Source organism: Pan troglodytes, chromosome 13, assembly GCF_028858775.2.
Source record: "Pan troglodytes isolate AG18354 chromosome 13, NHGRI_mPanTro3-v2.0_pri, whole genome shotgun sequence".
NCBI classification, from domain to species: Eukaryota; Metazoa; Chordata; class Mammalia; order Primates; family Hominidae; genus Pan; species Pan troglodytes.
Window position 1 is genome coordinate 34,798,221 of NC_072411.2, and position 24,778 is coordinate 34,822,998.

Here is a 24,778-nt window from a genome sequence, read left to right on the forward strand (position 1 = left end):
ACATCAATTAAATGTTAGTGATTCATTCTAAGTTTACCCCACGGTTTTCTCCAAGTAGTAAAAAATGATTATACTGGTTATTTATTCACAACCATTGGGTAGCTTCTGGCTGTGGCATTAAGATGACCTTCTGGAAGGGTAAATTCACTCTGATGGCTTCATGAGAATACTCAGCCTCTAAGTTCAAACTGGATTTTAGCTTCCTGAGATTTGAAAACTATGCAGGATAATATAAATGTGCTTTCCAATCTCTTGTGCTGTCTTTGGGATAATGGAAGACCAGACTTTGGGAGTCTTGCATAGGGAATGAGTTGCATAGGGGATGAATATTTTTAAAATGTAGGAAATTAATATGACAAACAATTAAAAAAGAATAAAAAATGGACCATGAAATTCCTTAGTACAAATGAAGGAGAAGTTATTTAAACCAATATAAAAGAAGTGGCATCTCAGGCTAAGTTGGTATCCAGTGACTCCAATATTCTTTGTCTGACAGTAGCATCATGTAAATTACTGTGGTAGGATGTAGTTTAAGGATACAAATTGGAAATGGTTAGAAATGTATTCCAAATGCCCACACAGACCATGCCTTTATAGAAGTCTTTCTTGAATTTATTTTCATATACAGCTGTTATAGCCTCTGAAAAAAAACTCCTTCATGTGCTTCTTCTTGTCACTAATACTGAAATGGCCTCTTCTAAAGTTTTGGGAATGGTTATTGGTCTAGTATTCCAGAATATGTTATGCAATTTTCCAAACACTTCTAGATTTTTGCAAGTTTTTATAATTATCGCTATACTCTTGTCACTCCAGACTGAAAAATCTTGAAGTCTTCACATAACTGCTTCATGTCTTGCTATGCTAATATGCCTGTCTTGAAAAACAATGGCTACACTTGTACCCAGTACTTACTGTGATACGTAAGAATGGGCTAATGTGACCACTACAGTTTAATGGCCAGCATTTGTTTGACAAGGTCATCTGACTTAGGAACCCACAGTTGGATCCCAGACTCCTAGGTCCTGTTTTAAGAGTGATCACTTCCAGTTCAAAGTCCTTGTTTATAAGAGTAGGACACAGAACTCTCCCAACTCCTCACAAAGCAATGATTACCACTTCACCACTTCTGTATCCATACATCAAGTCTTGTCCTCCTTAGTTTGACATTTTTCTAACTGAAAAAAACAAACTTACTTTAATTAGCAAAACCTTCTAGAGTACCAAATAAATGTAGAATCACAATGGCTCCAGCCCTGATCCTTAATTGCCATTTTTCTAATTGAAGAAATGCCAACTTATCTATCCACCTTTTCGCACTGTTATCCTTGCCCATTCTCTAACAAAATTACTCTATGCTCAACCTTTTCCCCCCAATCTAATTACAATTTAGCTACCTGTTGGTATCTCCTTTTAACCCACTTCTGGGCTTGTGCGTATGCAAGGCATTTTAAGTCTAAACAAATGCTCTTTATGCATTCTCCTTTGTTCACAGACTCATTACATTCCCAGATCACATACCCAAATTAGTGAGTCATGATTTTCCCTTACAGAAGGTATAACATATCGATCCTAAAAGATTATCTTTGCTTTTGTACAACAATCTACTCATGCCCATAGGTTCACTCCATCTCTAGCTGTCATGCCAAAATGAAGTGAAAAGTTAAACAATTATTTGGTGACTCTGATAGACACAGGTGGCTATTATGGGTGGTTCTGTCTCTTTAAATCTCTTTTACTTCACATCAGGTTTGCTGAATTACATGGACAACTGCCTCTACTCTTAATTTCACCTGCCTGGATAACATCTGTCTTGATAAGACACATGAGGGAAGAGAGTAAAGAAAATAACTTGGGGTACAATGCTGCAGGAAGAGATTTAAATCAGCTTTATTTGTCAAGAAACATATAAAAACCGGGAAGCATGGGGAAATTCAGATCTATCAATTTAGCAACTGATGAAAATTTTATTAAAGATATTTACAGGAGCATTGGAGCCAGATCACCCTATTCATTATTGCTCTAACTTTTTTAAATTAAAAATTTGAAGTTAGATACTCTGAGTATAAATAATTTTAGCCTGCCTATATTACTGTAATTACAGATATTTAATCAAAGTCTTCAGAAAGATAAGAATTTAAAGTTCAAAAATGTTTTTCTCCATTTGTCTCCATATTTAATCAGTATTAATTACTTTTTCAATTATATGCAGAAAAGAAGAAAGCTCAAGACTTCACAACCTTAAGCTTTTAAAAAATATTCATTTTAACATGTTTTACTTGCTTCTAAGGATTTTAATTATTATAAGATAATCTATTTTAGCTGAATATCAAGGATCCTTTATTTTTCTTTTATGTGACCGTAGTTGAAATGTTGACGAAGGGAAGACTGAAGTTGAGATGAGTCCATCTTTCCATTTCAAGTGGCCACCCTCCATTCACCAATATCCCATGGCTGTCTCTACAGGAAGATAATAAAAGAAGTAATGAAATCCAACACACCAGGGGATATGGATATGGGTAAAAATATATATAGATTTTTGCTTCCATCCATGAAGAATTAAATTGTTACAGAAACACACGTGCGCATGCACACACACACACACACACACATAATTGCAGTGTTTTCTGACACTGAAAGATAAGCACAGAATTTGATATCTGAATCAAGGAAAACAAATGAAGTGAGCCCTACAGTTACTCCAGCCAACTGCCTGGAGATGGTTTCTAGACTGAAACATAGATGGAATACAAACATAGCCTGGAGGTAAATATAGGTGTTAAAGGGGACAGATATGAGGATCAAGGCAGCTAAAATTTGCAGGGCAGATGTATATTAAAGAATGGAAAATACTAGAAATAGTAATATATGATCTATATATATATTTTGTTTATTGTGAGGTTTCTAACATATACAGAAGTAAAATATATAACAGCACAAAGGATGGGAGAGGTTATACGAAAATAATCCGTAACATATTATGTAAAATAGATTATGATAAAGTAACAATGTAATAAAATTAATTTAAATGTTAAACCACTCACTAAAACAGGAAAATAGAGAGGTATGGCTAATAAGTTACAAGAGGAAATAAAGCAGAATCAATAAAAACATTCAAGTCAAAAAGGTAGAAAAGGAGGAAAATAGAAAGATGAGATAATCAGAAAATAAATAATTATATGGTAGATTTAAATCCAACCATTTAGATAATTACATAAAATTAAAATAGTCTAAACACTCCAATGAATAGGCTGAGATTGTCAGATTGGATAAAATAAAAATTGGTATACAAAATATACCTATTTACATGCTGTAGATAAAACATTCATTTTAAATATAAAAAATAGATAGGTGAAAAGTGGGACAGAAAAATATATAGCATGCAAACTCTAATAAAAAGAAAGCTAGAGTCATTATGCTAATATCAGAAAATGTAAACTTTAGAAAGGAAATATTACGAGGGATCAGAAGAAATATGTTATAGTTAAAACAAGGTAAATTTATCAAGACATTATAGTCCTAAATATGTATATCTATAACAATAGAACTCCAAAATTATGAAGCAGAAAACTGACAGAACTTAAAAGAGAAAATGTCAGATCTACAATTAAAATTAAAAGTCTTCTCTCGGTAATTAATACAACAAGTAGAGAGACGATCACAAGGCATAGAAGATCTGAACAATATAATTTAAAACTTTGACCAATGTGAATTGTGCAGCACACTCTACCCATCAAGGGCAGAATGCATATTCTTTTTAGGTACACATGGATTAAGATAGACCATATCCTTCATTATAAAACAAGTCTTAGAAAATTTAAAATCACCGAAGCCATGGAAAATATGTTCTCTGAGCATCAGAGAATTAAACCAGAAGTCAATAGAAGAAAGATGTCTAGAAAAATTTCCAAACATTTACAACTTATACAGTACACTACTAAGTTTCCTGTGTATTAAATGGAAAATAATATTTTGAAATGAATGAAAATACAATGGAATGCAGCTAAACAGTGCCTTAACAAAAATGTACAGCACAAATAAGACAGGCTTAAAATAAGTGCTCTGAGACTTCATTTTAAGAAACTAGAAAAATAAGAACATATTAAACATAAACTAAGCAGAAGACATAAAAATGAGAGCTGAAATTAAGAAAATTAAAAAAAAAATTAAAAATCAATGAAACAAAGAGCTGGTTATTTGACATGACTGATCCAACTGACAAACCTCCAACTAGATTGAGTAAACACTGACTAAAGGAGAAAAGACAAAAATTCTCAATATTATGAATGAAGGAGGAGGCATCACTACAGATCTTCCAGTGAATAACAGATAATATGTATATATGAACAAACTTAAGCCAACACATTTTACAATTCAGATAAAATGGAAATATTTTTTGAGAAATCCAACTACCAGAACTCACTCAAGAAAAAAGATAAACCAAATAGTCCTATATCAATTTAGGTAATTGAATTTGGAATTAAAAATATTTTCATGAAATATTATAGGCCTAGATGTCTTCACTATTGAATTCTTCAAAATTTATAAGGATGAAAAAAATGATCATTTCTTTATAAACTCCTTTAGAAAACAGGAGAAGAGCAAACACTTTCCACATCATTTTATAATGACCATATTACCTTGATATCAAACTCAAAGACATCATACACAGAGGAAAAATAGAGATCAATATAACTCATGAAAATGGATGCAAGAATGTTTAATAATTGATTTGCTATTAAGCATTTTTGCATAATTAAGCAAATTACTCACCAAGTGGCATTTACCCAAGGAATGTAAAATTTGTTTAGCATTTAAAAATAAATCAATATTAAAAACAATATGATTATCTCAAAATACATAGAAAAAAATCATTTAACAAAATTCAACAATCTTTCATAACAGACAAAAAAAAACAGACTCAGCAAACTAGGAATAGAAGAGAACTTTCTCACTCTGTACGAGTGTAAAAGGGCATCTACAGAAAACCTACAGATAACACCATATTTGAAAAAAATAGACTGAATGTTCCCCCACTAAGACTGAGAGCATGTTAAGAATGTTAGCTCTTACCACTTCTATTTAACATTATAGTGGAGGTTATAGCCAGTGCAACAAGGTAAGGAAAAGAAATAAAAGGCATAGAGATTAGAAAGAAAAAGTGTAACTGTCTTTATTTGAAGACAATACAATTGTGTATGTAGAATACACTAAGGGATCTCCCAAAACACTATGAGAACTAATAAGTGGTTTAGCAAGGTTACATCATACAAGGATAATTTAGCAAAATCAATTGTATTAGTATGTATTATAAATAATTGGTAATTAAACAATACTATGTCTAACAGCATCAAAATATGAAAAAATCACATCTTATAAAATGGTGAAACCTTGTACACTAAGAAGTGCAAAACATTGTAGAGATAAATTTAAAGAATACTGACATAAATGGAGAGATCTGCCATATTCATGGATCAGAAGACCCAAAATTGTTCAGATATCAATTCTCTTCAAATTGATCTACAGATTCAATGACATCTTAATCAAAACACTATCAGGTTTTTTTTTATAAAAAAGACATTGACACATTGATTCTAAAATTATGTGAAAATGGAAACATTTTCATAAAGTAAAATAAGGTCAGAGGTCTGACACTGCCTGAATTCTTTATAAGGCTACATTCATTAGGAGAGTGTGGTATTGGGTAAGGATTTGCACATAGGTCAGTGGAACAGAACAGACATTCCGGAAATAGACTCACACATATATTTTCAATTGATTTCTGACAAAGATGACAACGTAATTTAACGGAAGAAAGATAGTGTTTCAACAAAAGGTATTAAAAACACTAAATACTCATCTGAAGAAAAGTAAACCCTTTTCTCACACTGTATATAAAAATTAACACATAAACCCAAACACAAGATCTAATACCACAAAACATCTAGAAGAAAATATCGGAGTATCTCTGTGGCCTTGGATTAGGCAACAATTTCTTAAATAGAGCAAGAAAACATGAACCATAAAATAAAAGCATAATAAATTAGATTTAATCAAAATTAAAAATTTTGTCTTCAAAGACATGGTTAAGAAAATAAAACGCAAGCAACATATACCCATCATGCAACACAGCTATAATACCCTTACTGTTATATGTCCCCCCAAAGACTTATACACAAATGTTTATAGCAGCTTTACACATAATAGCCCCAACCAGAAACTATCAAATTGTTTATCAGCCAGTGGATAAACAAATTGTGGTACATTCATACAACAAAATACTAATGGGCAATAAAAACATAAACAAACTAAAAAACCACTGATACAACATGGATGACCCTCGAAAGCATTATGCTTATTAAGAGAGGCCAAACCCCCAATATTATGTATTTTATCATTGATTCCATTTACATGAAATTCTAGCAAAGGCAAAACTACACTGATAGAAAGCAGACCAGTGGTTCCCTGGGAGCAGTGGTATTAGGAGAGGGTGGGGTGTAAAAGGCATGAAGGAGTATTTTGGGGTGATGAAAGTGTTGTAAATCTTGATTGTGATAGTGGTTATACAACTGTATACATTTACAAAAACTTACTGAACTATACACTTCAAAAGGATGAATTTTGTTATATGTAAATTATACCTCCATGAACCTGCTTTTAAACATTTTATACTCAGCCTGCCAAAAACAAAACAAAACAAAACAAAAAAACAAAACTGAAATCGAACAGTGAACTCTGGTTGAACACAGCTGAGCAAAGGAACTGTGCTTTCCCCAGGGTACACGCTTGAATAATCATTAGAGGCATCTGAAAGTGGTGTTGGCAAGAAAGCATCTTCAAGAATCACCAGGGAACAAGACTGATGCTATTCCTTAATCCCAGATCTACGCAGGTCACAAAGGGCTTTGTGAACTCCTTTATCTTTTCAATAATCGTGGGAAATAGCTATTATTATCCTCATTTTATGGGGGAGGAAAGCAGAACTCTGAGAAGTGAAATGGTCTTGGAAACCATCATTCTCAGTAAACTATCGCAAGAACAAAAAACCAAACACCGCATATTCTCACTCATAGGTGGGAATTGAACAATGAGATCACATGGACACAGGAAGGGGAATACCATACTCTGGGGACTGTGGTGGGGAGGGGGGAGGGGGGAGGGATAGCATTGGGAGATATACCTAATGCTAGATGACGAGTTAGTGGGTGCAGCGCACCAGCTTGGCACATGTATACATATGTAACTAACCTGCACAATGTGCACATGTACCCTAAAACTTAAAGTATAAAAAAAAAAAAAAAAAAAAAAAAAAAAAAAAAAAAAAAAGAAGTGTTGGCCTGACTCTGAAGCTCAGGATCTTCTTATTCATCAACCTCTTTCCAGTAGGGTGGGGATCCCTGGTATCAGAGAGAATGCGAGGGATTCTGCAGCCCACTACTTCTTTTGCTTGGAAGGAGGCCAAAATCCCTGGTTTCCACAGCTGTGTGCCCCAGACACTCCTCTGCAGAGAGGGCATCTAAGGAGCAGAGCCTCTGATTCAGGACCTTACAGGTAGCTGATATATGCTCTGTGCCAATGCATTTGACCTTCATTACACCTCACCTTTCTGCAGCATAACAACATTTGTTGATTATTTACTACTGGGCAGGTGCTTCACTTGTATTATGTCATTATGCAATGTGTAATGGACACATTTTTCCTATGAGGAAACTGAAGTTTAAGGAGGTCAATAACTTGCCCGTAGGCCTATAGCTATAAGTAGGAAAACCAGGATTTGGATTGGGGCCTGTGCAAACCTCAAAGCTTCAGGCTTGATTGCTACATGGTTATAGTACCTTCTTCTGTATTCAGTTTACCAAGCATTCTGGATCAGTAAGGATGCTCTTGGTGGAAAGTAACATGTTAAATGGTGAAGAATGGTATTAGCTCACAGTGCAGAATTAGAACAAGCTTCAGGGCTGCCTTAATCCAGGGCCTCCGCCTCTATTTGCCTGCAGTTCTCGTCACTGTGTCCCTGCTATGTATCAGTTTTATCTTCAAGCTGTTATCAGGAGGTTTTAGTAGCTCCATACTAGTCAGCCACACACTCCCATGTCTAAGGGAGAGAGAAGTTGACTCTCTGTGTGCCTTTCTCTATACCTCCAACCACCTGTCCCTTGAAAATTAGGCAAATAAGGTCATAAACTCATTCCCAGACCAATTTGAGTCTCTTGGAAAATGCTGTTCACTGACTGGCCCAGGCCTGAATTTCTGAACCAATCACTGGCAGGGAAGATTGCCATGACCGCCTTCATCAGGCTTCACTCCTGGAGTGGAAATGTCTGCTACATTCTTTCTGAGTTATTACTTCAGTTGAGTTTATGGCAACACTTTTTCTATAAATGGAGTAATTATTTCCATTCTTCAGATAAAACAAATGCACAGAGAACATTATCTCTTAGGGACATGAGCACATATGCAGAAGCCGGAATTCAAAGCCAGGTCTTCTAACACCAAGTCCAGAGCTCTTTGCGCTGCTCTGCAACAACTATAGCCGTACCCTACTCTCCCTGTTTCAAAGAAATTCCATTATGTTGCTAGGATATATTTATCTTCTAGTTCCTTCCTTTGGTATTTATTTATTTATTTTTCTAATTCAATTACTACTCCCTTATGGACTCTAGTGAACCATTTAAAACCAAGTCAGGATACTTTTTTTTTTTTTTTTTTTTTGAGACAGATTCTCACTCTGTCACCCAGGCTGGAGTGCAATGGCATGATCTTGGTTCACTGCAACCTCCGCCTCCTGGGTTCAAGCAATTCTCCTGTCTCAGCCTCCCAAGTAGCTGGGACTACAGTTGCATGCCACCACACCCAGCTAATTTTTGTATTTTTAGTAGAGATGGGGTTTCAGGGTCTTGAACTCCTGACCTCAGGTGATCCACCCCTACGGCCTCCCAAAGTTGCTGGGATTACAGGCATGAGCCATCATGCCCAGCCGAAGTCGAGACTTTTTGTCAGCACTTCCTTTCTAATGAGGTTTTATAGCTATTATTTAAAATAAATACATAGTCTGATATAATTTAAAACCTATTTGGTGTGATGTAGTTTTTTCTTTTTTTTCTTCAGTTTCATTTTCTTTCTTATTTTGGAGACAGTGTCTTGCTCTGTTGCCCAGGCTGGAGTGTAGTGGTACTGTATCTCCACTCACTACAACCTTCACCTCCCAGACTCAAGCCATCCTCCCACATCAGCCTCCTCAGTAGCTGGGGCTACAGGTGCAAGCCACCATGCCTGGCTAATTTTTGTATTTTTTGTAGAGACAGGATTTTGTCATATTGCCCAGGCTGGTCTCGAACTCCTGGGCTCAAGCCATCCACCCGCCTTGGCCTCCCAAAGTGCTGGGATTACAGGTGCTGCACCCAACCGAATCTCACTTCCTAAAAGAAAATCTCCAGTTGAAAAAGATGGTCCTTTTAAAATTATTTTTCCACATTTACCATGAACGCACTACCAAGCCGTATCCCCAGGCCCTTTGGCTCGTCCTACCTGTATTCACTCTCTGTAACAGACCTAATGAGAAGAGGTTCTGGTCTTTGGTCTTTGAAAGCAAGAGTGTTATAAAGGTAGCATTTTTTTTTCCCTTAAAAGACATATAAGACAAAAGACACGGGGGAAAAAATACCTTCAAATGTCTGCTTAGCCATGCAGGACAGTGTTTCAACTAGAGTTCTGATAGGAACGGAAATGGTTAACTGGCTGGCAGATGACTGTGACTTCAGTATCTAGCAGAGCCCTGGAGGCTAGTATAAAGGAGTCCCTTGCACTTTGGGCTCACTTTACATTTAAACTATGATGCCATGAGCCTCACCACCTTTTATCCTCCCAACAATCATGCTCCGAGTAAGGGAAGGCAAAAATCAGTATATCCAGTTTACAGATACAGAAACTGACGCAAAGGTTTGTTTAGTTAATAAGCGGCAAAACTATAACTGAAACTTACGTATGGTTGTTTCAGGATCATTTCTGTTTAGGGTGCATTATCTTGATTTCTGAAAAGCTAGGGAAGTTGTATGAAAGATATCAAGGCTCAGTAGTAAGTTTAGCACCTCTGACCCTGCATTTTAAGTTTGAAACATGCAAAGTTGTTGTCTTTTTTTGTGTTCAGGAAGTGTAAGGAAGACTTGACAGAAAATTTGATGAGAAGATGCAACAATCATTTTGACATAAGGCCAATATATAAAAATTCAAAAGATGGTATCAAGAATATGTGTTGGTATCATCAAGGGTAACTGCCATAACTTGGCCTTCCAATAGAATGAGATCATTATATGTCAAATAATATTGAATGTGCTTTTGTTTCTTTAGAAAATGCGTATTTTATGGAGACAAGAAGAAAGAGATGAAAAGGCATTGAAGAAGCTTCTCATTTTTCCAAATGTGAAGACTTAGGAGTACAGTCTTGGGGGTGCTCCTAAAATAAAGAGCTGAGTTATAGCATGGGAAAAGATCATAATAGGAGGGTAACCATGGTGAGGAGAAGGCATGGGAGCTGAACAGAATAGTGATGCTGGAGGCCACATTAGAAATATCTAGTGCTAAGCGTGAACATTTTGTTTGTGAGCAGAGTTTCTAGGAAGTAGAAAGGAAAACTACAGTGAGTACCATTGCTGAAGGTGGGATTAAGCAGAAAGCCAGGGCAGCTAAGAGAGCTTCAGGATAAAAGGCTGAAAATGTCTCTGCAAGCTCAAGCAAGTCACAGGACACTTAGGGAGCCCAAGCACACTTGGAAAGAATTAAGGATAGAACCAAATGAGGAGAATGAGGCAGACTGAGCAGGTCTCCCTGTGGGGTCCTGAGGATTGCAGCAGAACAGAACATGCTAGGGCTTCAAAGGTTTGAGACAGCTACATCTGCTTAAATGTGCAGGGGAAGGAGAAACTTCACTCTGAAAGACACAGCTCAGACGATTTATTTGTTTCAGAAGAAGTCCTCTTAGCTTCTTGTTATAGTCTCATGTTGAAATTTGATCCCCAGTGAAATCTGTCTTGGTGGGAGGCGTTTGGATCATAGAGGTGGATCCCTCATGAATAGCTTGGTGCCATTCTCACAGGAGGGAGTGGGTTCTCACCTTTAGTTCCTGAGAGAGATTTCCCTCTATCCCCCAAAAGCTGGTTGTTAAAAAGAGCCTGGCACCTCTTCCTCTCTTCTTTCCTCTCTTGCCATGTGATGCCTGCTTCCCTTTGCCTTCCAGCATGAGTGGAGGCTTCCTGAGGTCTCAACAGAAGCAGACACTGGCACCATGCTTGCACGGCCTGCAGAACCACAAGCCAAATAAACCTGTTTTCTTCGATAAATTACCTGGCACAGCCTCAGGTATTCCTTTATATCCATCACAAATGGACTGAGATGCTTGTATTCTATATGCCTGCAGAACTCTATTCCAGAAGCCAAGTTTATTATCTATGCTCGTAAATATAAACTCACTAATGGGTATGGTTTATTGTGGAGCAATGCACATGCCTACAGCCTGTTCTCCTATTTCAAGGCCTCCATCATCCTGAGACACTTCATTCAACTTAGCAGGGTTCCATTGCTGGTCCCAATATCTGTCTGGATTAAAAGATCCCTGTGCAATTACTGAAGTGAAGGCAGGTCCCTGCATGTGTCTCTAGGGTGTTGCTTTCTCAGGCAGGGGTTGGTGAAAAGTGGGGATTTTTCACACCATGCATAGTGGATTGCCTTTCTACCTGGCAGTTTCATACCACCATTCAATACAACTTAGATGTACAAAGGAAGACCTGGTGCAAATTCAGCACAGCAGCCTGCCCACTGTGGAACCTGGACACACTGGTTCAAGGGGGAAAAGACCATTTCATCTGAGTTCCCTGGCAGACCAGTCTTCTTGTAGAACAGGGCAATGTGTAAAATGCAGTGCATTAATTGTCATCCTCTATTCTGTCCAGTCAGCACAATTATCTACAAGAAGAGCAACTCTCACTGATTTTAGCAGGAGCATCTGATGCATGCCTGAAGTCATCATTTTTTGCCCGTAGAGGTTTGCTCTAAAACCCAAATTTCTCTAATAGGTACCCATAACTGCATACTGAATAAATATGCCATTTGCAGGCATGCAGGTTTTAGGGGCCTTGGGCCCTTCCCCCATGCACAGGCCTCTGGCATCTTTGGTTCCCTTACGGTGAGGGGAACAAACATCTCTGCAGAAGGCATACTCCTCTGTGAGGAAGTTCACATCTTACAGACATCAAAATGAGTTTTGAATTCAGACTCAGTCTAAAAAGTAAAAGCATCGAGCTTTGTTCCACATGAACTCAGAGGGCTAAACGGAAAGGCTTTTAATAAAGCCTCTTCACTAGGGCCCCTGCACCACTGTTTTACATAAAGGATGATGATTCAGGCTGGCTGGTGTCTGAATCTTGGCATCTGTAGTCTCTACCCACCCCCTGCCCAGTTTGTAGAATAAGTTTATTGGCTTAGTTTTCTTTGGCCTGGATGAAGCAAACATGGAAAGATGACAGCAATTCAACTTCCTCTAGTTGATATTCTAATTATCCTGTTAAAATCTAATTATATGCCATTGCGTAAGTCAGGGTCCTCCAGAGAAACAGAACCAATAGAAGATGTGTGTATAAAATAAAGAATTGGCTCACATGACACCAAAGCGGACAATTCCCAAGATCTTCAGGGTAAGCCAGCAAGCTAGAGACCCAGGAGAGCCGATGTGTTATTCTAGTGCAAAGGCCCAGCAAGCTCAAGACCCATGAAGAGCTGATGTTTCAGTTCAAGCACAAAGACAGGAGAAAGCAATGTCCCAGTTGAAAGGTAGTCAGGCAGGAAAAATAATTCCCTCTTACTTGGGAGAGGATTAGCCTTTTTGTTCTACTTGGGCCTTCAACTGATTGGATAAGGCCCACCACATAAGAAGGCACCATCTGATTTACTCAGTTTACCAATTTAAAAGTTAATCTCATCCAAACACACCTTTATGAAAACACCCAGGATCATGTTTGACCAAATATCTGGGCACCCGATGGCCCAGTCAACATATGAAATTAACCATCACAGTACTTAAGGAGATAGCGTTTGTGGCACACAGCAATGATTAAAGAGCCAAAATGAAGGGAGAACATTTTCTAATTCAAACACAATTTTTATACCTCCTTCGAATAAACACATGATGAAAGATGGCTTATTTAAGATAAAGTCAAGAAAGCCACCTTGCTACTAATCCCCCACCTCAAGCTTGAAGAGACATTGTTATTACTTAGAAATGAAACTGGTGTTTCAAAACAGCTTTCCCAATATGTTTCTGATGTAAACTCCTCAAATCTTATGGAAATGGTCTGAGAACAATTCTAAATCCATTTCCCAGATGAGGCAAAGGAGGCTCAGGGAGTGGAGAGGGAAAGTAGCCTGTCTAGGGTCATATCCTTTGGAAAACAAATGTGCCTGCATTTTTAAGAACTCAGGAGAATGCCTTTAATGCCCTCTCTCCCCACATTCTTAGTATATGGTGGATCTTCCACCTGTAGAAATGATGGATATCCTGGTTGATTAAAGAGTTGACTCAGCAGCAGGGAGAAAGCAAGGGTTTTGAGGGAATGTTTTTCAAGGGGGGACTTCAGCAGGTGTGCCCTCATTGAAGTAGCTCTTTTCTAGACATTTGGCCCTGGCTCTGGATCCTGGGAGACTCCTTGATATTTGGGTGGCATGCAGGGCACTGCGGGTGACCCATCCCCTTCCACGGGGCTTTACTACTTGAGCATGTCCAATTGCCGGCAGCCATATCTCTTTGCCCAAAGGCAACAGCTCCAGAAGCAGCTCAGGAATAATCAGTGATGGGAGGTGGAGATGGATACCCAGCTCCCTCATTCCTCAGGTGAGAAAACTCTTGAGACTTGCATTCTATACTCCAGCATTTCCCACAGGCTAAGCTAAAGTTGTAGCCAGGCTGAAGACATGTGCCTGTGGCATGCACAGTTAAACAGGGCTTTGTGACCTGCTTCTGCTGTCTTGAAATTCTAATAGCTTTTGAGCAAGATATTCTGCATTTTATTTTGCAAATTATGTATCTGGTCCTGGTGTTAGCTGGCATGATAACATGTTTTTATTGGCTGGTTTCTCTTCTCTGTCTGACTTCCCCTATCGATCTTTCCTGTACTTGCTGATAACTTACTTGCCCTTGAATTTTTGTTACAGCAAGTACTTCTGGAAGACCCCAAACTAGACTGTTGTAAATGTCATTATAATCCTGAATAACACTGTAAATAATCAAACAAAGCCACCTACTATTTTATTCAAGGAAGACAATAATGCACAGGGGTTGACTAGTCACCCAAAATAGTCATGTTTATATCTTCTGTCATTACCATACCTCATTTTAATATCCAAGGGGTTTATTAGGAAGTAATAACCAACTAAGCTTCCCAACTCCTCTGCACTGCAGATCAAGTGCTCAGGGGAATCCAACATGCAAATCACTCCCTGGAGAAGTAGGGCAATAAACAGCAGCAGAGTTGACATTTCAACAACGGCTCTGCATGCCATCTGTTTTAAAGAAATTATTTGTCTTTGCCAGCATGTCAAGAAGAGTAAGTTCACATAATTTGGGAACTACTAAGGCACGTAAATTCTTGATTATTTACAATGACAGGATTATCTATAGACATCAAGTCTTTTTGGTAATGTCCAAAGAATGTTTTTAAAAAACAGGCCAGGGAAATATGAACTTTTTGTAGAGTCCAATATTGAGGCAAGATATTAGAGTGATTCAGTCTTCAACTAAAGTTTCAGAAAATGATGTAAAGAAGAATTCTAGTTCAGAATCAGATTGGATAAGCTCATCAAATGGAAAGCCCATGTATTCTCCGTTTTTATAGCCCTAGGGTTCAGCACAATGCCTGGAATGAAGTCAATGCCTGATAAATATTTAGTAACTGAAGTGAACTTGGTTTATGGCTGTGCCTTGAGGTTTGAGTACCAGAAAATGAAACTGACTCACTCCTACCTGTGGAGCAGCTAGCATTTTTCCCATTAGCTCCTTCTTACTGGCTGGAACCTAACTATTGGGCGAAGCCCCAGGCCATGAGGACAATCTGGGAGGAAGAGGATGAAGGCACTGAATGGGTAGCAAGTTGAGGTGAGATACTGCATGTGCCTGGTGGTTGTGGTTTAGGCACCTGTAGTAAGAGGGGATCCCATGCTTGAGAGTTGGCTGGAGAAACAGAAGGCCATCTTAGGCCTTTCTCATCATGTGGGAGGCTCTTGGCCAGGAACTTTTAAGACTAAGTTCATCCATCCTTAAGGCATTCTATTCCTCAATATGAACCCTGTTATCAACTCATGGTGAATTACGGGCAAGGCACAATGCTTTTTTATGCCATGACTTCTGCATCATTCAGAAAGATGATATCTAGCTAACTTTACCTCAGACAACCCTTTTTAATAATAACTATAGGCCAGGCATGGTGGCTCAGGCCTGTAATCCCAGCACTTTGGGAGGCCAAGGCGGGCGGATCATGAGGTCAAGAGTTCAAGACCAGCCTGACCAACATGGTGAAACCCGGTCTCAACTAAAAATACAAAAATTAGCTGGGCATGGTGGCATGTGCCTGTAATCCCAGCTACTCAGGAGGCTAAGGCAGGAGAATCGCTTGAACCTGGGAGGTGGAGGGCGTGCAGTGAGCCGAGATCGTGCCGCTACACTCCAGCCTGGGTGACAGAGCGAGATTCTGTCTCAAAAAAAATGCTAAATGGCAAAAAAAAAAAAAAAAAAAAAAAAAAAAATAATAATAATAACTATAATAATAATGAAGATCGATGCTTGAGTTCCTGCTAGCACCTGGAATGGTATCAAACACTCAGATGCAAAAGCACATTTAATGCTCTCCATAATGCTTTAACTATTAGTATTATTATCTCCATTTGGCAGATGAGGAATTGGGGCTCAAAGAGGTTCAGGAACTTGCTCAGTTCCTTGGCAAAGGGAGAACTGGAGGAGGCCTCTGTGACCATAGCACCCAGGCTGTGAGACTGTTGCAGGAATCAATGAAAACACACTAAAAAATGCAAAACTTGAGGCAAATACATGCTGGTAACATTACCAACAAGGTCTAAGTTCTGTCCAGAAATAGCTGGATAAGCTTTGCAAATTTTCTAGTGTACTTAGGTCTGATGACTGAAACATTGTCTTCCCACAGAGCCTTAGGAAATGGGAACTTGAAAAGGGCAGACATTATGAAGTTCAGGTAGTACACCTACCTCCCTCAAAAAGTTGCAGAAATTTGGGCCAGGGAAAAGCATTAGAGTGTATCTAGAATAACCTCTCTCTGTGGTTGAGGAGAGTTAGACACGCAGAGAGAGACAGATGAAGCATTTTGACAGAATCCAAAACTATGCTTTTGATTCCTCCCTGCCCCACCACCAACATTCATTACCATATTACACTGTCTCTCCAACAGTTTTAAATCTCCTTAGAAAAACCTGACTCAATTAAAACCCAGAAAATAAGTTCTTTTTTAAAAAAAATTTAGGTTGTATAGGAAAGGGACTGATTTATTTAAGCATGTTTTGAAGGAGAATTATACATAAATACTTTGAGACCAGGAAAACATTTTGACTGGATCAATGGTGAGGGGAACTGACATCTTTGGAAATGTGACACATTCATTTGGAAGCGGGGCGGCCAATGCCCACTCCAAATATGTTCTTGTACACTTAGGATTCCTTCCAAATGGCCTCTGAAGGTAGAACTCAGGCCTGAATTTTCAAATGGACAGAAACTCACTTTAAAGTATATTTCCCCTCTGTTTGGGAGCTGACACAATGGAGTTACAGGCAGAGACTGTTTATCACCATGGCATGAAAGTCTCTCTTCAAATTCCTCCAGCTTTTATAATCAAACAATAACATCGCCAGAGTATAGGTTTTAGCTACATAAGAAACATATTGGAAATTGATTCAATGCTCCTGGCTTGGCTGTAACAATGTTTCATAACCTGGTAACCTCTCAGCTTGCTCTTCCCCCTTCCTGAAAAGCTTTCAGCTGCAAGAAGGTGGCAAAGCAAAGATAAAGAAAACATCATCCTTTTATCTGATCCTGTGCAAAATGAGTGGAGCAGACACTGTACCAGTGATAAGATGATTGCTAAATGACTCTTCTCACATTCTATCGATGGGCTGATGAAAGAAATTAAGACTGACATTGATAAGTTATTTTTCCAGACACTACCGTTTTCAAAAAATGAGGATTTCTCTTTAGAAGCAGTAAGCCCTGGTTGCATGTCTATGACTCATTAAAAAGTACCCAGATCAGCTCTACCTTGTAACAGATTAACTGGAAACATACATAGTTTTCCTTTCCCTATATCCCATTTTCTTTTTCTCTGGCACATCCTCTTTGAATTCATTCAAGCCAAGAACACCCTATTCTCAAGATCCCTTTCCTACCTACTTTTCTCAGTCACACATTTCATTAAACAACTCAATTTTCATCTCCACAATTTGCCACAGCCCTCACCCGATTTATCATTCTAGCATTTTACATATCTCTCAAGCTAATGTATTTCTCAAACATGCCAGATTTAATGGACATATCATTGGGAATCCAGGTGAAACTGTGGATTAAAGAAACTGGTGACTAACAGGAATTCTTGATGTTGTTTTACAGGATGGCAGATAAGGAAACAGCTTGTTGAAATCCCCTTGGCTTGCTAAATGGCAAAATGGGCTGAAACTGTTTGGAACAAATATAGCTGACTAGAATCTGCACAGAATAGACTTGCTTGCTGGATGAGTGACCTTTTGACATCATAGCTGGAATTTCCACCATATGTTTCAGACCAACTCCCCCTGCATTTGCACATGTGACTCATGAAGAGGCATGAAGAGGCAACTGCATACACCCTAGGGATTTTACAAACTTCCCCCTTTCCTCCACCAAATCACTCGCCAATCCCGAAATCCTCCTCCCAAAATTTCTTCCCTCAGTATGCTGCTTTTAGGCTGGCATGGGAGATAGATTTGAGTTAGCCTCCTGTCTCCTCATTCGGTTGCTTTGCAGTAAACCTTTCTCTGCAAGAGACTGGTGCTGTGATGTTGGGCTTTCCTTTGTGTGGGGGCAAATGAACCCTATTTGGTTTGGTCGCACTGGTGGAATGAGTGTGTGGATCATTTTCATGGATGCGGTTTTTCATTAAGTACCTGTGACTGAGTTCTTACAATAGGGACAGTGACTTCCAAGCTAGATTATAGGGTTTTTGTAAATCTACAAGTCATTTGTTGCCAGCCTTTTAAAAAAATAAATACATGAATCACTGCTGCTTTTCAGTCGCTGATTTTTTATTCCCTTCAGGCATAAGAAATCCTAGTTTTCACAGCACCTAAACCACAGACAGTTCAACCTATCTATAATGTCTAGTAAACTCGGAATCATCTGCGGGAGAACGGAGGACAAAAAGATGAGAATTCAAGGGTTGCCCACAACCTCTGTTTTTAGCTCCTCCTCTGACACCTGATATGCTTCAGAATGATAACCTGAAACTTTATAGTTGTGTTAGGGACATGTCCCTTTCTTTCCCTCTCTCGCTCCTCTTGGCATCTCTCTTGTGATGCCAAAGAGCTGCTCCAAAGGTAGACAGGAAGAGGACTGGGATGGGGGATGAATGGCACAGATCAGAAGAGCAAACCAAAGGCAGGCTGATGTGGCCCATAGATGTGTTGCATTTTGTTTTGGATGGTGTTTTTAACTTAAAAAAATTACAAAATACACTTCAAATACAAGAATGCATATTATCAAATTATTAAATTTAAATCATCAGCATAACCCATCCTAACAACTTTAACCATGTTTTTAAATTACTCATGTGCTCCTCTCTGATTACATCCTTCAATCACCACTACCCGTTGATAAAGTAACTATCTTGTTAATTTCATGTTATTCATTAATTTGCTGTTTGTTCCTTCTTACCATATTGTTTAGTTTTGCTCACTAAACAAATAGAATCATCCTGTAAGTGTTCTGCTACAATTGGCTTTTTTTTTCCAATCAGCATTGCTTTTCAAATGAATCTATCATGGTACATGCAGCTGAAGTTCATTAATTTTCACTGCTGTATAGTATTCCATAGTATAGGTATTTCAAAATTTGTCTGTCCTTTCTACTGTCAATGAACATTTGGGTTATTTTCTAACTTTTGCTATGATGACAATGTTACCACAATCACTGTGCTATATATTTCCTGATATACTTGTTAAGGGTTTTTCTAGGGCCATGCCTTTCAAACTTTTTAGACTACTATCCACAGTAATACATTATTTTTTATATCATAAACCAGTACACCTTTGTGTGTGTACTGATTTATAAATGTGACCAAAATGTCACAATATTTTTCCTTAATACTTGTATGACACTCCAATATTTTCACTGGGAAAAAAGAAATAAAAACAAAACAAAAGCAAATGCCAAACTTAACTCCCAAATCGATTTCATGACTCACAGATGAGTACAGTTCAAAAAGTCTTTGTTTAAAATATATTTTTTTCTGTTATTAATACAGCTATACCAGGTTTCTTTTCTTTAAGATTGTGTCGTATTTATTTTTCTGTCCTTTTACTTTCAATTTTCCTGTGTTGATGTTTAGATTTATTATATCTAAACAGCTATATAGCTGCTTGATAATCTTTGCCTTTTAACTAGAGATTTTAGTCTATGTACATTTATTACAAATCCTCTATGTTCAGATTTCTACCTTTTATTTTATGCTTTCTAGTTGTCCAGCTTTTCTATATTTTTCTTTTTTTTTCATGTTTTCTTTTGGTTTGTGTTTCTCTTCCTTACTATTTAACTTTCCCCCTACTTTTTCTACTAGATGGGAAATTTTATATTTTATTTCTACCCTTAAATTTGTTAACCTAGAATTTTTCACATGCAAATATAACTTACCAAACTAATATATTAATCATTTTCCTTAACAATATAAGGACATTACTTGCTTAATGCCTCTTCCCACTCATTTCCAGTTCTATTATTGCTCAGGATTTATTTCTCCTTTGACATATTTAGTAATGTACTTTTATTGTTATATAGAGAGTGTTTACCACTTTCTCTACTTAACAGTTCTTGCATTTCAGATCTTCCTGAGATCATTCTTCTCCTGTCTGATGTAAACTCTCTAGAAGTTGGTTTAATGAGGATCTACTGGTAGAAAATTTATTATTATTTTTTTCTAGCCTTGGAAAATGTCTTTGTTCTTGAAGCATAGTTTCACTGAGTATTCACTTCTAGGCCAATAATTATTTTGTCTCAGATACAAATTATATCTTCAAGCACACTGAAGATATAATTCTAATGTTTTCTGGTTTTCATTGTTTTCAGAAAGAAGTTCACTGACATTTTAATTGTCAGCCCTTACTAGGTAATCTGTATTATATTCTATATTGGATAATTCTCAGTTCTGCAGTCTTTGCAGGACTCATTCTGTGTATTATTGTCTTTTTCTGACTCTCACTAATGAGTCATTTTTTCCCCCTCATGGTTTCGTTGATTTTTCTATTGTGAGTTAATTTTACCTGGAACTTCATTTGTAAGTAAAGTTTAGAGTGAGTGCCTCGAGAGAGGATTTGAGATGGGTTCTGCCAGATTCCAAAGAGTACTGTTAACCTGAGTCTGCATTGTTTTTTAACTTTTCATTATGGAAAATGTCAAATGTACTCAAACAGTGTAATATATCCTCATATACCTATTGCCCAAATCTTAGAAAATACTAACCTTCTGCCATTCTTATTACATCAGTTCCCTCTTTCAGTTTCTTCTCTGGAGTATTAGAGACACAACTGGGACCCTTTTGTAATTTGAAGCTGGGGGATTTATGGGACACAAAAAGAGTGAATTAGGTCCCTGAGCCACGAGTGCGAACTAATGATTCACAATCTTCAGAGGAAACATTTTCCTCCTCTTTTTTCCCCAGCTATTGTTAAGACAGCGTTAAGGCTGAGTCAGGAATTTATTCCCAAAATCTTCCTCTACAGGTCAGCTTTGAAGTTACTGCCCTTTGGAGTCCAGCTTTATGCCGGGGAGGGGCTTGTGAGTCTTTGATCTAACATTTCACCCTAGTCAGGACCTGGGCTTTCATTATGTCAACAATTTAGCTCCTTAAAACCAGGTTCTGGGTAGGGTGAATGGTGGGGATTTGAGGAACGTTAAAGAACATGGTTTTCAAAGTCTGAAGAGTTTCCCAGGATATGAGACTTCCGGTGTTGAAACCAAGAAAGTCCCAGCACACTGGGACCACTGGTCACCCTAGCTCCAGGCCACTAGAGACTAGCGCATGCCCCATGGGCAAATGCTGGCTAGGGCATTCTCTTGCTCCTATGGATTCCGGCTTTCTTGCTGTTCCTAGCCTGTGATGAATTCTTTGCCTGCAGCTCAGCCATACATTTAAGAAAATACGTAGAATTTTATATTATATCCTATACTTTAGTAGATGTGGCATTCTGTGAGAGGATTTTGAAATTCTAACTTGGCACATTGCCAGATAAAAGAAAGTACCTGAAGATTCATTCTTTTGAACTGAGCCCACATTTAAACATATATCATATGTCACATAAGAAATCTAGGATTTTGGCTTCTGGTGAAAAATGGGAAGACTTGCTACATAGGGCTAGCATTCTTCTATGCTGACAACTGGAGCTGCTTCCCTAGAACAGGTCATGTTCTATATATACCTCAAATCCCCATCATCACTCATGTAATATATGCATGTACATGTCAAGCCCAGCCTGCACCACTCATTGACCTGGGAGCTTTTTTTGAGTTTGTAACTCCTGGCCAAACATCTACAAAAGGGACCCTTGGACTCTGGTGCCTGAGAGGTGATCCAAGAAACATCTGGTCATCATTTAGAATTCTTGGGGGGTTATTTAACTTTATTTCACAGCTACAGAGTATAGTCTTGGTTTGGATGATGATTCCACTCCATCCTCGTCACGCTGCTGAGCAAGGCAGTAGCTTTGAGAACATCCATTTCCTCATCTTCAAATAGCGACCATCACACTTAACTTGCAGGGCTGATGTGAGGACAAAACAAGGCAACTTACATAAAACACCCAGGCCAGTGCCCAGCATATAGAAAGCTCTTAATAAGGAGTAGATAGTAATGTAATATGCATGATTGTCTCACTTTATTCATAATTTTCTGTCACATTGGACAGCTTTCAGGTTTTTGCGCTGAGGCATACTGCTATCTGACTTTGTTTTGACCCTCACCTACTCCTTACTATGCCATAAGTTACAAACACAGGCTTATACTTACTTTAAGTGACTTAACTGCCTTTTGGGAAGTTGAAGGAACTGCACAAAATCGGGTCTCTGTATAGCTAGTTCAGTTTCCCCAACTTTGTACTTTAGAGCAATAGGCCTTGGAAATGGGTGGGGAAAGGGCAAAACTTACTTAATATGTCTCACTGTTGCCTGTTCAGTGGGGCCTTTCCCCTTCAGGTACCTGGGTTAATTCACGCCACCTCGTAGGGCTGCAGGTCTCCCTCTGGCTCTGGCAGCTCAGCTTCCCGATCTGTAGCACATTACTCTTCTCTTTCTTAAACATCAAATCCTTCCTTCTAGCACTTCTCAGTTCCATGGCAAGAAAAGGTACCAGCCCCATGGCTCATTCTTTTAGGGTCTGGGGGTACTAATCTGAGAAACACACGGCTGCTATCAGCCAGTGATGCTCACTGTGTGCCTTTCCGGAGATCACCTGTATCATAACAAACCACTGGGGACTTTCACTCAAAGGAATTGCCAGTGGGTGGGAAATTCAGACATATTGTGGTAGGCTGGTATGAGAGCTTTTTTTGGTAGGGAGTCCTTTGGCAATCCTTAAATATTCTTGGTTGTCTATCCTTTCATATGAATACATGATTCTATTTATCACAGCACACCATTGATCAGGGAAGAGTGTTTCATGAGGAGGAAGGTGACTGGTGCGTTTGGTTGGCTTAAAGATAAGTGAGAGAAAATGAAGAAGTATTTTACTGTAAAAGTCTAAATATGAGCATCATAGTGATCAAAAGTGACATCTTAACACATAGGTCTTGTTTTGATAATCTCCATAGTCTATATATTGTCTGTAGGGCTAAGTTCAAATATCTAAGCTCAGCTTTCAAGGTCTCTACCATCTGGTCCCATCCTACAAATCCAACTGTATCTGCATCTTCTCCTGTGCTCTAGCTAAACTGGTCTTTGCAGACTCCCCTACCCTCCAGTGTGCCATTCGCCTTCCAATCTCTAGACCTTTGCTCATGTGGTTTCTCTTGACTTCAAGGACATCTTTCCTTTTCTGATGAGATTCTATCCCTTGGGACACTCTGCTGCACATCAGAATCACCTGCGTATCTTCAAGAACTACAAATGCTGGGCTTCCATCCCCAGACACTGTCATTTAATTAATATGGGGTGTGATTTTGGTATCAGTATTTTTAGAGGCTTCCCAGGTGATTCTGATGTACTGCAAAGTTTGGGAAACATTGGACTAAATGGCAAATGCTCTTAAACTTCACTGTATTACTCGCTTGCACTTGCCTTTTTCCGACAGACAAAAGCCAATGCTCCCAGTTCCACTAAAGCGGGGCTCTGCACTCTGCTCTGTGCCATCAGATGTATATAGAACACACGTTTCTCTTATCAGTGATCACAATGCATTTGAATTATCTATTTGCTTCTCTGCATCCTTGCTAGACTGGAGTTCACAGAGGGCAGATACTATGTCTTATTCCTCTTTGTATGCCCTGAAGCTGATACAGGGCGTAGTTTGCAGACAATGCTCAATATAGGCTTGTTGAACTAAATAGAATTTAGCTCCCTGGTGCAATCTATAGGAGTAAACATTTTACAGGAGTGAAAAAAAAATTTTACAGGAGTGAAAAAGCCATACTTTTAACACTGTAAGTCCATAATTCTCTCTCTAGTGAAAAAACAGAGGAAAGGAGTCATAGACTAGGATTCAGTATGCTCATAAATACAGAAACATCCACCAAAGCTTTATTTGGTGATTGTCCCTGCTGGTGAGAAGAAAGCACTCACAAGGAGCAAGCTGACAGTAAAACCAGAGAACCAGCCAGGAGGGAATGAAAAACATGGAGGGTGATATGTAATTTTATAAGCACAGGGCTTGGGTTGTAGTAGGCAGTCAATGAATAAATATGAATATTATTATTTTCAGTCCTTGGTCAGAAGATATCACATGGTCCTGTTTTCATGGGCCTAACTTCATGACAAACAGAGTTTACATTTCAGGTTGCCTTTGCTGGTTGCAATCTCTCCCTTTTGAGTTTATCACTTATAGTTAGTTATAAGTGGGTGAACTCAGTGCAGCCACAGTGGACATTTCCTTGCCCAAGCTACTAACCTACAGTACCTCTTAAATGTTATTTTGTATGTCTGAAAATGCAGAAGTAAAATTATCCTGGCAAATATTACTACAGGATCTGAACCATACAAAATCACACCATCCTATTCCCCATCCAACCATAGGCATGATTATCTAAGTAGTTTGGTGCCAGTCTGATAGTAGCCAATAAAACAGTATCTATCAAAGTTATTGAGAACATTTGCACTTCCCACCCACATTTTGTTTTGATTATCAATAGCTCTTCCTGCCTACAATTAAGCCTAAATGTGTTAGCACACTATTCAAAATGTGACATTCGACTTAAGCAGCCTTCCGCTCAAAAAGCTGTGACAATCTGGTCAACTTTCTAAGATACACTTTTATTTTAAATATGAATG

The 24,778-nt window shown here is 38.4% G+C and overlaps 1 protein-coding gene across 6 annotated transcripts in view; it reads right to left on the minus strand.

Moving 5' to 3' along the window:
• The window catches only part of NCKAP5 (NCK associated protein 5), a 996,333-nt gene that overhangs the window by 69,678 nt on the left and 901,877 nt on the right, over nt 1-24,778 (minus strand). The window contains exon 16 of one of the 6 annotated variants that reach the window (XM_016949719.4): nt 164-2,457. The exons of the other annotated variants lie outside the window; for them this stretch is intronic. Within the exon in view, the coding sequence (XP_016805208.2) occupies nt 2,435-2,457 (23 nt within the window). The 3' untranslated portion in view covers nt 164-2,434. Of the gene's footprint in view, nt 1-163; nt 2,458-24,778 lie in introns of those variants that run through there. 6 annotated transcript variants of the gene reach the window in all.